At 43.1% G+C, this 14,361-nt stretch overlaps 1 protein-coding gene across 1 annotated transcript in view; it reads left to right on the forward strand.

Annotated features, from left to right (window-relative positions):
* The window catches only part of CLMP (CXADR like cell adhesion molecule), a 69,093-nt gene that overhangs the window by 50,065 nt on the left and 4,667 nt on the right, over positions 1 to 14,361 (forward strand). Inside the window, exons 2-6 of the mRNA XM_074936794.1 lie at positions 5,925 to 6,082; positions 8,271 to 8,472; positions 9,945 to 10,112; positions 10,873 to 10,995; positions 13,548 to 13,689. Coding sequence (XP_074792895.1) covers positions 5,925 to 6,082; positions 8,271 to 8,472; positions 9,945 to 10,112; positions 10,873 to 10,995; positions 13,548 to 13,689 — 793 coding nt within the window. The remainder of the gene's footprint in view (positions 1 to 5,924; positions 6,083 to 8,270; positions 8,473 to 9,944; positions 10,113 to 10,872; positions 10,996 to 13,547; positions 13,690 to 14,361) is intronic.

A 14,361-nucleotide genomic window follows, 5' to 3' on the forward strand; every position in this document is an offset into this window, starting at 1 on the left:
CATGGGGGGGGCTGTGTAGTGCCCCAGAACAGCTAGGGACGGCCCTGCTAATACACTCATGAGCCAGATTAATTCCAGCTACGTGTTTGTCAGTATCCAAGTGAGGAATGGGGACCTTGTGCCAGCATCACGGATGGATTTAAGCATGTGCTTAAGTGCCTTGCTACTCCCCCAAATCATCCAACCAAGCTGAGAGAGCCCTCCACATGCCTGATACTAGCACAAGCTGCCTTTGTTTAGCTTCAGTCACAGGGAAATTGCAGGTTACTTGTCTACTTCGCAGACCAATGTCAACCTTCTGGAAGAGACTTAGCAACGTACCCCACAGATAAAGCAAAATAAATGATAAAAAGTGTAGCTGAAGAACCTGCTTGTAAATTAAACAACAAGGCCTCGAAATGACTTAAAGTTTTCAAAACCAATTTTAAGAATTCATTTTTCAAATGATCGTGGATGGGATATTTTGGACCAGATTCTCAGTGTGTCACTAAGTGTACCCCATATCCAGAAGCCTCTAAAATTTCTCTGGGTCATTCATTCTCTCTCCAGTAGTCCATAAATGATTGAAGCAAAACTTATTTTTTTAAATGTGTAATTTATATTTAATATTAGTCCTGGTTCAACCTCTCTTCTGAAGCTAATAAAAGATTTAGGTCCAGAAGTGCTTTAGCTTTCAGTATTAGAATTTTCCTATAAATAGAAATGTTGACAAAATATGTTAGTTTCTAATCCCATTCTGTGTGTATGTGTGCATTTGTGCTGTGAGTGTGTTCATGCGTGATTATCTGATGTGTTCCTGCATGTGTGTTGAATGCGTGCATGCATTTGTATATCTGTGCACCTGTTTCAGATGTGTAAGTAAATGTGGTTTTGCACGTGTATCTTGTATATATGCATGAAAGTGTATGCTGGCACGTGTACATGGTATGTGTGTTTAAGTACATCCACGTATGTATGTGTACATATATCTTTTGGTGAAGGAGTTAAGGACTTTCTCACATTGAGTAGTATCTTACTCCTTGAGTAATCCCACTGATTTCAGTGAACATTGCAGAGGGGAGGGAATGGTACTCGGAGACACCTGACTTTCTGAAAATCATCCCCCTTAAAGTGTCTCAAGTTGAGTACCAAAAATTGAGGCACTCAAAATCACAAGTCATTTTGAAGTTCTTGGAAACAAAGGGCCTACTTCAGGAGTGAGTATGACTAAGGGTTGCAGAATCTGGCCCCATATATTTTAAAAAACGTGTTGGTAAAAAGAACTGAAACTTTGTTATTACGCTGTCCACCATATACCGTTTAGGTGTGTGAGCTTTTGTGTTGCTTAAAACATTTCTGTAATTTTAATACAAATATTAGACTGGGATGAAAGAGCAAACCTCTTTCTTTTGTCTGCAAGGCCTGTGTGGTTGACCAAATCCATTGTCTTTTAGCACGAAGATAAATGTTTAAATATTAAAACTGTTTCACCAACGTGTTCTGTTTTATGATGTGCTGAGTGACACGTCAGCTAGCCTGAGGGCTAAAGAGGACGCTCATTTTTAAGGACTACGTGCCCAGATGTGAGCCAAAGCTTAAGCAACCTAGGAATTGCTGTACAGGATCAGAGTCATGGGCCTTGCTCGGAATAAAGAACCCATTGTTGTCTGTGGGAGTTTGCTTGAGTAAGGAGTGAGTAAAGGCTTTAAAAATCTGAACGCTATAATAATTTTGAAATATATCACATGATGCTCAGGATCCATGGAGGACTGTGAGTAAGTGGGTGTGTTGCTGGGGTGAGGAATCCAGGATCAGACTTAACGTAGCCACTCCGTTATTAGTAGATGAAATTTAAGGAACTGACCTTTGGGGAAATCATCTGTTGTATACCTTTAGTGGAGTGCATAATGTCTTATTTGGGTGGATTCTGCCCTCTTGTGGCTGGAAGGTTTCCTAGAGATGGCTGGAAAGGTGCTGTACCCATTGTGCACAAATATTATGGCTCTATGATCCACAGAACCAGCTCCAGGGTACTGTATCTGTTGCTTTTGCAAACCAGCAAATGTCTATCCCTGTCAGCTCACAGATAACCACACAAACAATTATGGATGGTTTTGCTTCCTTAGGCAATCGCCCATAAGCAGAGCCAGCTGATTTTTATACCCATTAAGTGGGTTTGTGTTTTGTTTTTTTTTTAATTCCTCTGTTTATAAAATTAGGAGCAAAATCTGAGTTTTCTGGAGTGTTTCTTGATATTTTTTCTCTCCCATGCCCTCTCTCCCAGCCCCAAACCAGAGAGGATGGAATGCTGTTGCATTTTTGACAATGTGGTATCCCGGTGATCTCACCTAGATATTTCTGGCCAGGACTTTGAGACACCCAAAGAAGATGAGGATGCATCCGATGAAGTGGGCTGTAGCCCACGAAAGCTTATGCTCAAATAAATCTGTTAGTCTCTAAGGTGCCACAAGTACTCCTATTCTTTTTGTGGATACAGACTAACACGGCTGTTACTCTGAAACCAAAGAAGATGCTGCCTCCCTAGGAAATCCAACCCAGGTTATACATGAAGCCCAGTTTGATGGCAAAGAAAGGACTTTGGGAGTTTAGTCAGTGTTGTGTGCGAACACTCCCTGCAGTGGCAGATCAATTAAGCTCATTGATTAACCTAGTGCAATGGCTCTCAACCTTTCCAGACTACTGTGCCCCTTTCAGGAATCTGATTTGTCTTGTGTACCCCCAAGTTTCATTTCACTTAAAAACTACTTGCTTACAAAAATAAATAAATAAATAAATAAATAAATACAAAAATATCAGAGAACACTATAACTGAAAAATTGCTGACTTTCTCATTTTTACTATATAATTTTAAAATAAATCAACTGGAATATAAATATTGTACTTACATTTTAGTGCATAGTTTATAGAGCAATATAAACAAGTCATCATATGAAATTTTAGTTTATAATGACTTCGCTAGTGCTTTTTATGTAGCCTGTTGTAAAAAGGCAAATAGCTAGATGAGTTGATGTACCCCCTGGAAAAAAAACGGTGTACCCCCAAGAGTACATGTACCCCTGGTTTAGAACCACTGACCAAGTGAGTATCAGTGGCTTAATTGACGGAGGATCCAGCAATTTAGGCCATAATAGAAAACAAGCATTTATCTTTAGAAAGAATAAATAATTGCACTTGGGATATGAAAAAACTGATCCCAATTGTGGTCACAAGAAGTTTTGGCATCAGTGAATCGAGCTATAAATTGAATTAGCTTTCCCTTTAGAGAAACCAGCCAACGTGGCTGAGTGGGGCCTCCTCCGGGCCTGTTGATTCCTGTAGAGAGCAGGGTGGGGGAGATTAATTTGCAGCAGGAATCCACCCATCTTAAACTACGTGGCAGTAAAGGTTGAAGGAGTGCCAGGGTATAAAGGAGGGCGGAGTAGGCACCGGCTGGGCACCGCCTTCAGTCTGGCTGATGTGATAATTTGTCACAGATGCTTTTGGCCATGTAAGAAAAATGTATCTGTAAGGAAAATAGGGGGGAAATCTGCAAAATGCATATAAGGTGTGCGTGCATGCAACTGGGCATACAAATCGTGATTCTTACCCAGGGAGCAGAGATTTTATAGGCTATGCATGCTGTTAATTCAGAACACACATTCAACCATTCAGCCCCTTTCTTCCCATGTTATTATTGTATCACTATTACATTGCACAGATATCCTGAGCAGTGTCTTTTATCCAAGCACATGACAAATATCAGTTAAGCAACACAGATAGATAAACTGACGCACAGGGAGTGAAGGTCAAACAGTAATTCAGGAGCAGAGCTGGGAACAGGACCCAGGAATCCTGGCTCCAGCATACACGCTTCTGAGGGTAAAGTTTGTCATAAAGGGAGGGAGAGAGCAAGCAAGAGAAGTCCAGGGAAGCATCATTCTTGTTGTGTCTCTCTTGTCTTTACACAAATGTAAAGGAGAGGTTAGAGGTGGAGAAAACCTCTCAGCCTTTCTGAATGTAAATTCTGAGGCACAGTCATAGTGTGGTGCATGCAGGTCCCACTAGGGTGACCTGACAGCAAGAGTGAAAAATTGGGGTGGGGGTGGGGGGTAATAGGAGCCTATATAAGAAAAAAATCCAAAAATAGGGACTGTCCCTATAAAATCGGGACATCTGGTCACCCTAGGTCCCGCAGTGTTGCCAACTCTTGTGATTTTCTTCACAGTCTCACAACACTTGTTTTTTTCTTAAAGCCCCAGTTCATGGAATCAAGAAATGACAGGAACTTTCCTTTAATAATAATAATAAATAATAATTAATAAAAAACATACCAGTCCTAACGTTTGCAGACGTAAGTTTGAAAACATGATCTGATTGTGCTCTAAAGTTTCCATACCCAAAAAGAAGCCCACATTTATTTTATTTGTTACAAATCTAATAATTTTTAAGGCAATCTCACAATTTTAGGGTAGGGTGACCAGATGTCCCGATGTTACAGGGACAGTCCTGATACTGTGGGGCTTTGTCTTATATAGGTGGCTATTACCCCCCCCATCCTGATTTTTCACACTTGCAAACTGGTTACCCTATTTTAGGAACCTGATCCATCATTTTTGAACGTTGAGTTTGGCAATACTGTGTTAACGTCTGGCTGCTTAAAATGCCTTTAAACGTGCGGCTACCTCACAGCAGCAATGATGCCTGTCCCTTGGGAACAAGATGAAAGACTAAGACACCATGAAGCTCGACTGTTTGCCTTCAGATAGGTGGTGATCCCACATGTAACAGCACATCTTTTGCCATACCTGAGTTTTACTTTGAAAAACATGTTCAAACAAATCCCAAAACTCCCTGTGAAAACTCAGTCACAACTGCTATTTTTCACTGGATTTAATGTCTGAACCAGAGATGACCCTGAGGCAAATGCTCAGAACTTTTCCAGTGTCCCAGAACCCCAGAGCCATTTGGATCAAGATCCAAATTAGCATCTTGGGGCTAATTTCTAATCAAAGCCGTGAGATGGGCATGGTACAGTGCAAAGCTATACTGTAGCCAACATCTATTTGGAACAGAGCCTCATTTAGTAACAGTTCCATGAAACTGGGCTTAATTTTGAGTTTGTAAGGAACCCCCAAAACAGGTGAGTTTCATAATGACTCACAGTGCCCTAATATTAACACAGTGCATGTAAATGTAATGCTTTGTCTGGCATTACCCAGTCTTCCTTTTTCTTGATGTCAGATGCACGTAAGGATCTTGATTCCCTCTAGCGGTCCAAGTTAGGATTTTTTTTGTAATGGTAAACGGTTCAAGACAATCAGGGTTCAGAGCCAGTTCACTAACCTAATTGTGCCATCCCTGCTTTACGGAATATCATGCTTTTATTTCCTGAGCTTGACTTCTTACTTTCAGTACTGCAATCACACTGAACTCATCCTTTGGGGTTTGGGAGAGTCTCCCATTACATCACTCATCAGGGACCAGTCTGGCTGCCAGGAGTGGCATTAATGTAAAGGCTGGAAGGCTACAGGCTGAAATGCAAGCTATTGGGTCATGGAAGTGTAAAAGAAGAAGGAAGTAAAGAAGGAGGCACTCTCAAGCCTCAGGGGGTGCACAGAGGACTGTGGTGTGCACATGTGTGGAACATTCATGGCGCTTAGACTATTTATACTTTGGAAATAAAGCCTCTTGTGAATTTAGTCTTGACAGCTCAGTGGAGACCAAAGTAACCTGTTCTTCGAGCTCAGACACTGGGGCGAATCTAACCTGATGTCAATTAACATGTGGCACTTTTAATCAGATACAAAGAGTCCAGTAAGCAAAAGTACTGCATTTTCTTTGTTACTATGAAGCAATGAGTCCCCCAAAATCAGGCCCAGCTGAACCAGTGAGTTCATAGATGTTTCCTTCCTCTTGGTCACTGACCACCGGTTTCTGTCTTTCAGCTTCCTGTTTAGTTTGGATGTCTGGGGCTCAAACGGAGTTTAAGAGGGTGGCTGAGGAAAACGTCACTCTGCCCTGTCACCACCGTCTGGGCCTCCTGGAGCCAAGAAGCCTGGATATTGAGTGGCTGCTGCATGATTCCAAAGCCGACCAAAAAGCGGTAGGTCTCTGTTCAGCCACAATTAGCATCCACCAAGAAGAAGCCCTGTTTCCTTGTTGTATTGAGGGGGAGAACATATTCACGTAGGTTGGTATCAACACTAGCCTATGAACTGGCAATCCTCCTAGTGGAAACGGGCACACAGGAGGAAATGAGAATGAATCTCTCATCTGCCAGTAGCTGCTCGGCTACTCGTAGCCTCTCATTGGAAAAAGAAAAAAACAGTCCAACACAGAGCAATGGTTCAAAAATATATAGGAAGCTCTGCTTATGAAAAAATTAACACACCAATTACGTATCCATCAAAATGGACAAAGGACAGATAGAAACATAGAAAAGTGGTTACCTTTTATTCAATACTCAGATAAAGTACATTCACCTGCAGATAAAGCCAGCACACCTATCCAATTGTTTTAAATACTAACATAGACATGCCTGGTCTGTTAAATATGTGTATATTGAGATTTCACTCAGCTTAACAAAATCACTAGAAATGACATTGGTGTTGTAATGATGCTCACTCTAGGATAGGGTAACATCATGTTAAAATGAAAGATCTGATGATGTTATACTAATAAAATAAAAACCAGCAGGATCTTATTAAAGGGGAAAAGGCAAAATGCCACATTTATTGTGAATACAGAAAGAATCATAGTAAGCAGTTAGTTATAGCTATAACATTCCATTCAATTTCATATTTATTCACACATTCATTCACACACACACACACACACACACACACGTTCTGCAAGGTTGTCATCATAGTTACCAGCCTTAGAGTTGCTCATGCCAAGCCACTGGCCAGGTGGCCTGGACATGAGGAGGGAGAAGGGCCTTGTCAGATGCACATCTGATGCTCCTGGAAGTTGGTCTGCAGAATCAGACCCCAAAGTTCTCACTTTCTAGAGTCCATTTTTATAGGAATTTCTTCCTATGCCAGTCTGTGGGAATTGCTTCATCATGCTGTTGCTGAATCAATCAGCAGATAGCACATTCCTGACGGCTCCGTGCTGCCAGATGTTATCTTGTTCTTTGGTTCTCCCATTCTTGAGGCTGTTGGGTGGATTCCAGTCTGCCCTCCGGGTGTCCTCTGATTATTTCCACTTGACACCCTCTTCAGCTGATGGACACTGGATTCTGAGGCAGGCACCTCCCTGATCATTCAGTTATTATCCACACCAAGCAGCCATCCACATGCATCCTCTCTCTCTATTTTAATCACAATTGTTAACAAAGCGAGATGAATACAACAAAAGGGCGGGGAGTCTCTGGGTGCTGTTTCTGTTGTTACAGAGTATTGCTTTGAGTCTCTCTCTGTGTGAGTAGCTGTGGTTACAAAGAATTGCTTTGAGAACAGACTCTGTCTTAGAATGTACTAACACAATTAGCAGCTTGCAAGTTTCACACAAAGAGGGAGAGAAACAGTACCAAAAACCAAGAGACCTCTTAATTAGTGATACCCTGGAATTTAAATTATGGGGAATCAAACTCATTTGTGATTTTAATACAGAACTTCTTTAATATGATCCAACAACGACTCTATTCCTGTATAATGTTTCTGTAAACAAAAGCTAACAGCTATTATGGTTGTCTTGTTTCTGATATTGACATGGCAAGTATTTGTAAATTTATTAAAATTTCCCAAATAAAAAATAATTTAAAAATAAATTAAAATGGGGATGTTATAATTTCCCTATTTCACAGAGGATAAATCTGTTAAAAGTGTAATGCACTCATATATTCCTGTAATGGGGGTGGAGAGCGTATAAGTACCTACAGTAAATGGATGGAAGTGTAGTGCTATTTCTACCAGTGAAAAGGGTAAGCAGCACCAATGTAAATCACACTACACCAGTATAAACTGTGTCTACACTAGGGGTCTGTACCAGTGCAGCTAGACTGGTGATTGAAATCCCAGCATAGACAAGGGTTTTCTAAACTGAACCATGACAGAGTTTTTAGAGGGATTAAACTCTGGGTACAGGAATAAAGCTCAGTGCAACCGTAACTGAATAAGTACCAACATCTCCATAATTACTAATAACCAAAGTAATTGCCAGATAGAAATCCTATTTTGCAAGCTGACCTGGTTTCAAATATGAGTCTCTTGTGATTCGTTTGTTTGGTTGAGCTGTACAGTACAGTGACTGGTTCGACTGACTGATTGGTGGCTAACTCCCCCTTTTAGGTTATTACCTACTCTGGAGGCAACGTGTATAATGACCTGAATGAGGGGCAAAAAGGTCGTGTTTCCTTCACCTCCAATTTCCTAGCTGGAGACGCCTCCTTACATATTGTGTCTCTGCAGCCAAGTGATGCGGGGCAGTACACGTGTAAAGTTAAAAATGCCGGGCAGTACGAGTGGTATCGCATCACCCTGATTGTTCTAGGTAAGGTCGTTTTATTGTTTTTCAAAAGAAAACACACTAGACTCAATTCCTTGAGGCAGATTTTGCTTCAGCACAGTACCAACGCACCTCAATTGCTCCCAGTATCTGACGATCAGATTTCACATTCAAGTTTCACATTTGCCTTTGCATTTTCCAGTGAAGGACAGAGACTAGAAGAGGCCTAAAATACTGTTTGGAAGTCATCACAGCCAACTGAAGGATAGCATAAAACATTCTTTCTGAATTGTATCTCTGATTTGATCACAAAAGCTAACATGCCATTGTGGCTGAGTTGGTGATGACCCCATACAGCGTTTGAGCAGAGAACTCTGGGTTCAGATCCCAGTACCAGGAACTGGCCACATGTCTGACGGGAACAAGATGCTGGAGCTGGCATTGTTTCCTCCCTGACTGAAGGCTTTCAGTTTGGGTTTTTGCTTAGTATACAGTTAATAAAACAAATAAATAATAAGGATGCAGGGCCCCCAACAGACAGTGGGGAAAAGGAGGACGAACAGACAGATGGAAGGAAGCAGTGAAGGAGAAGAGGGTGGATCACAGGGCATTCAGGGAATGAAGAGCACTTAAATCAGAATCCAGAGTAACAGCCGTGTTAGTCTGTATTTGCAAAAAGAAAAGGAGTACTTGTGGCACCTTAGAGACTAACCGATTTATTTGAGCATAAGCTTTCGTGAGCTACAGCTCACTTCATCGGATGCATCCGATGAAGTGAGCTGTAGCTCACGAAAGCTTAAGCTCAAATAAATCGGTTAGTCTCTAAGGTGCCACAAGTACTCCTTTTCTTAAAGCAGAATGTGATACAGAGGTTTGCAGTGTACTGAGCTCCTCCATGATGAGATTATGGGGATTAAGCCAAGGCACCTCACTTTCCGGGCTCTGCTACGCATTCATGTGGGCGGTAGACAGTATCTAATTCCCAAAGGGGACAAGGATGGTGCTTTGGCCTCCTTTACCCTAGCGCAAATCCCAAGGAGGGAACTGGCACTGATGGCATGTCATGTTGTTTCTGTGCCCACAGGAGACATATTGAGTCCCTGTCCTCAGGCTGTGGTGAGAGTCATTGCTGTAAAGGGGTCAGAAGTAACGCCAATAAACAAGCAGCAGCGATATTGTGTGACACCCACCCAGAATGGCTAATTTGGAAAGGCAGCTTTCAGAAGCTGCTAGAAACAGTGTCCTCTTGCCCTCTGGCTATGAGCAGCCATAGAAAATATTGCCACTTGATATCCAGCTGGCAGGTTCTGCCCTATTTCCCTGGGGAATGCTCAGCTCTTATTAAACTCAGTTGTTGTTATTGTTGTTGGAGGTGAGGTTTCTAGCTTGCTTCCAGGGATGAAATCCTGGACCCACTGAAGTCAGTGGCAAAGCTCCCATTGAGTTCAGAAAGGGCAGGATTTCACACCAGATTCTTAGTTAACTAATGATCCAAACCCCCAACCTGTTTCTTCCAGAGAAACCTTCCAAGCCCAAATGCTGGGTGGAAGGCGAGCTTTTTGAAGGAAAGGAACTCTCCTTACAGTGCAATTCTGCCTCCGGCACAGCACCCATCTTGTACCAGTGGCAGCGCGTAAGTGACAAGGAAGGAAAAGTCGGACACTTGCCACCCACGGCACGAGTCAGTAAGTCATCCCAGGCCCCGTCCCAGTTCTCATGGTATTCCAACAAACAAAAGAGCCATCCCTAAGGAAAAAGAAAGAGGCCTACCCTCTCTTCCTCCCTACTCCCAGCTCTGTCACTGGATGATCTTGTAATACTGGGCAAATACTGAATTGCTCTCAGCCTATTGCCCTGTCATTACAATAGAGGCTATTGAGTAGAAGTAGTGCAGTATGGAGAAAGAGCTTCAATCATAAGTCAGGGCCCCATAACAAAAAGGACAGTCCCTGTCCCGAGGAGCTTACAATCTAAGTATTCAACTTTATTTGTTGAATGTCAACACTATGATCAATGATAATAATACTTCTCAGGGTGTTCTGAGGCCTAATTCATTGCTTTTAATGTGGGTTGAGATCTTTGTATGATAGGTCCTATAGAAATGCAAACTATTTATTGTTAGCATTATTTATTTGTATTAAAATAACACACAGAAACCCCACCCCAAGATTGGAGCCTCATTGTACAAACATAGTGAGAAACAGTCTCTGCTGCAACGAGCCCGCAACTTAAATAGGTAAGACAAACAAAACGTTGGAGGGGAAAGAGAGAGACAGACAGAGAGGTCAAGCAACTTGCCCAAGGTTACCCAGAAAGTCAGTGGCAGGGCTGGAAATAGAATACAGCTCTTCTCTGTCCAAGTTCAGTGCTCTAACCACTGTACAACATTTCCCCTAATTTTTATGACTTCTTTGTTCGTTTTGCTTCTTTTTGTTTCCATTTCAGACATTTCTAACCCTGGGCAAGTTCTAATGAAGAATCTCACACAGATGGTTACAGGGTTATACCAATGCACTGCCTACAATGAGGCTGGACAAGAGAACTGTGTTGTGCAGGTGACAGTGCAGTGTGAGTATCAGAGGGTAGCGAGTATCCAGGGTGCTTTAACAATAACAGTACCTCCAAAGAGTCTCCTGTGCTGATAAAAGCTCTGTTTCTGTGCACGAGTAATGCCACACCTTTGGTTTAACCTGAACACTTGCATAATCTGAAGTAGCTCTTCCTTACTCATTATTGACTTTATGGTTTACATAACATTTACTGGTATAACCTAGGGTTGTACAAAAATACTTCAGGTGCAGAAACCTGGTTTCCTTTGCCTCTGAGAAGGAAAGACTGGCAGAGCACTGGGAATAATGCTGAATTGCTGAGCTTCCAGAGCATTCAGGTGGTACATGTACTTACAAATTTACTGGCTGTATAATAGAGGACTATTAACTATAACACCCCAATCCAGAATTAAGCATCTGTCCCAATTAAGAGAGGAAGCTCTCTAAAAACAGCCTGAAAAGACTTACAGTGAAACAAAATAACATGCTGATTAAAAATGACATTTGCTGCATTTCATTTCTAATCCATGTTTGACAACTTCTGCATAAAGACCAGAGATTAGGATGTCACACCTGGTTAACCACCTCAGCTGGAGTTGTGTGCGCGCCTGGAAAAGGGGCGGGATATGGCTAGCACACTGCATTGTGTGTCCCAAGATCTATGTTTAGAAATCAATCTATAGAACACATTTTTCCTGGGTTTTCAAAACTCAGGGTGTCCAATTCACAGGTGAGCTCAACAGCGAGGGTGGAGCTGGAACACCACTGGGATTTACAAAAGGGGCCTGGTGTGAGCGTTCTCTGCATTTTGCAATTTATCCCCATCCCAGTCAGAAATTGCCTAAATCTGATGATGATGCAAAGATCATCTTTTCCCCCACACATTTGAAAATTGTGGTGGTGGTGTTGGGGCACCAAGGGAAAGAGAGGCGACTTGTAAGGTGATGGATTGTTCAAAGGAGAGGGGGATTTGAGTTTTCAAGTTGTCTGGCTTACTGGTGTTATCATAAATTGTACCACTGCACCTAGGGCAGAGGTGGGTAAACTATGGCCTGTGGGCCACATCTGGCCCGTGGGACCGTCCTGCCTGGCCCTTGAGCTCCCAGCCGGGGAGGCTAGCCCCTGGCCCCTCCCCTGCTGCCCCCCGCCGCCACGCCGCTGTGCGGGCAGCACGGCTGGCTCCAGCTGGGCAGCGGGACTGCCAGTCCTGCTGCTTTGAACGGCATGGTAACGGGGCGGGGAGTGGGGAAGTTGGATAAGGGGCAGGGAGTCCCGGGGGGGGGGCAGTCAGGGACGGGGAGCAGTTGGATGGGGTGGAGGTTCTTGGGGGGTGGTGGGGAACAGAGGGTGTTGGATAGGCGTGGGAGTCCTGGGGGGCCTGTCAGCGGGCGGTGGTGTGGATAGGGGGTGGGTCAGTCAGGGAGCAGGGGGGGTTGGATAGGGGGTGGGGTCCCGGGGGGGCGGTTGGGGCGGGAGGGGGCAGTCAGGGGACAAGAAGTAGGGGGGGCTGGATGGGTGGAGGGTTCTGAGGGGGTTGGGAAGTGGGAGGAGGCAGATAGGGGGCGGGGGCCAGGCTGTTTGGGGAGGCACAGCCTTCCCTATCCGGCCCTCCATACAGTTTTGCAACCCTGATGTGGCCCTTGGGCCAAAAAGTTTGCCCACCCTTGACCTAGGGTGTTTTTTAAGACAAGTCAAGAATGCCCAGGGCATAGGGATAGGTGCCATTTTTAGCATTTCTATAAATCTAACGCCTTTTCTATACAAGAAATTTTCAATTGCTTAACAGAAGGTGTGATTTTTTTTTAAACCAATCTAGTTATATCAGTAAAAACCCGTGTGGACACACTGCAGTTTAAGAATGGCATATTTCGGTTTAGCTTAAACCTATACCTAATTAATTTAAAATAATCCAAAAATAAACCTGGTTTAACTGAAAAAAGTGTCCACACAGCCTTTTGCATCAATTTAACTAAACCAGTTTAAAATCTCACTTTAAGTTAAACCAGCAAACTCTGTGTGTAGGCAAGAGTAAAGGAACAGGTTTAAGCTAAACTAAACTAAGCCACTCTTAAATAAGAATTACCACACCGGGGTTTGCACTGACTCAACTCAATTGGTTTAAAAACCACTGTAAATTAACTTGGTGCAACTCCGGCATGTAGGCAAGGCCTAAATAATTGGATTAATTAAATAAATTCTGTCCTGACTCACATCCCATAATGCTTACACATTGATTGTTCAATGTAATTAGATATTAGGAAAAACTTTCTAACTAGGATAGTTAAGTACTGGAACAGGCTTTCAAGGAGGGTGTGCAACTCCCATCACTGGAGGATTTTAAGAACAGGTTGGACAAACACCTGTCAGAGATGGTCTAGGTTTACTTTGTCCTGTCTCAGCACAGGGAGGCTGGACTAGATGACCTCTCAAGACCCTTTCCAGCCCTACATTTCTATTTCTGTGATTCCGTGAAATCTGAGTGATGCAGGAGAATGGGGTGTGGGGCGGAGTCTGGCTTTGTGACTCTGTGGAGAATCTACTAACACGCACATTTGCTTTCTGGGATAACAGACGCCCGAAGTGTTGGCATGGTCGCCGGAGCAGTGTGTGGGGTGGTGGTGGGAATCTCCCTGGTCTTCTTGAGTGTGTGGCTGACAAAAAGGAGGAAAGAAAAGAAGAGGTATGAAGAAGAAGAGGCTGCAAATGAAATCAGGTAAGTCTTTAGGCCCCCACATACCCAGCATGATCTCGGTTAACAGATAGTTTCCGTTGTCTGTCAAGTAACAAGCTAAAATCTCTACGAACCTTGTGTTAAGAAGCTTGACTTTACACCCACCAGCATGTAAATAGTCATTAAGATGCTTCGAGACCATTTTGTGGAGATCTTGCAGTGAAAATAAAATACAGAGATATAAAACGCTGTGTTCCAAGGGCAGATCTAAGATAAAATACAACCCACTCACTCTCTGACTCATTCACTCACACACAGTTTCCACTCCTCCCTAAGCCTTTATTTATCTCTTTCCTAAACTGAATTCAGATGGAACTTCCTTTAAATTCTTAACTGTTTGAATGGTTTATTTTCAACTCCAATTCCTGTCTGTAGGACAGGGATGTTCTTGCAGTCTCTCTGGCTGTGATGAACACCCTTCCTTGCTTCTGGCTTTAGCACCGAGTGAAAGAATTCTCCCAGCATGAGAGTGGAGACTGAAGTTCTACCCAGTGCTGATGTAACACCACTGCTGATACAGGGTTGATGTACTCATAATGGGTACATAATGAGGCCAACAGAAGTTAGTCCCTACCAGAACTTGCCCGAAGTTCTCAGTAGAGAAATTCCTGGAAAAGGAAATCTCCGGAAATGCATTTCAGCAACATGTGCCCT

The sequence above is a fragment of the Natator depressus genome, chromosome 22 (assembly GCF_965152275.1).
Source record: "Natator depressus isolate rNatDep1 chromosome 22, rNatDep2.hap1, whole genome shotgun sequence".
Classification (NCBI taxonomy): Eukaryota; Metazoa; Chordata; order Testudines; family Cheloniidae; genus Natator; species Natator depressus.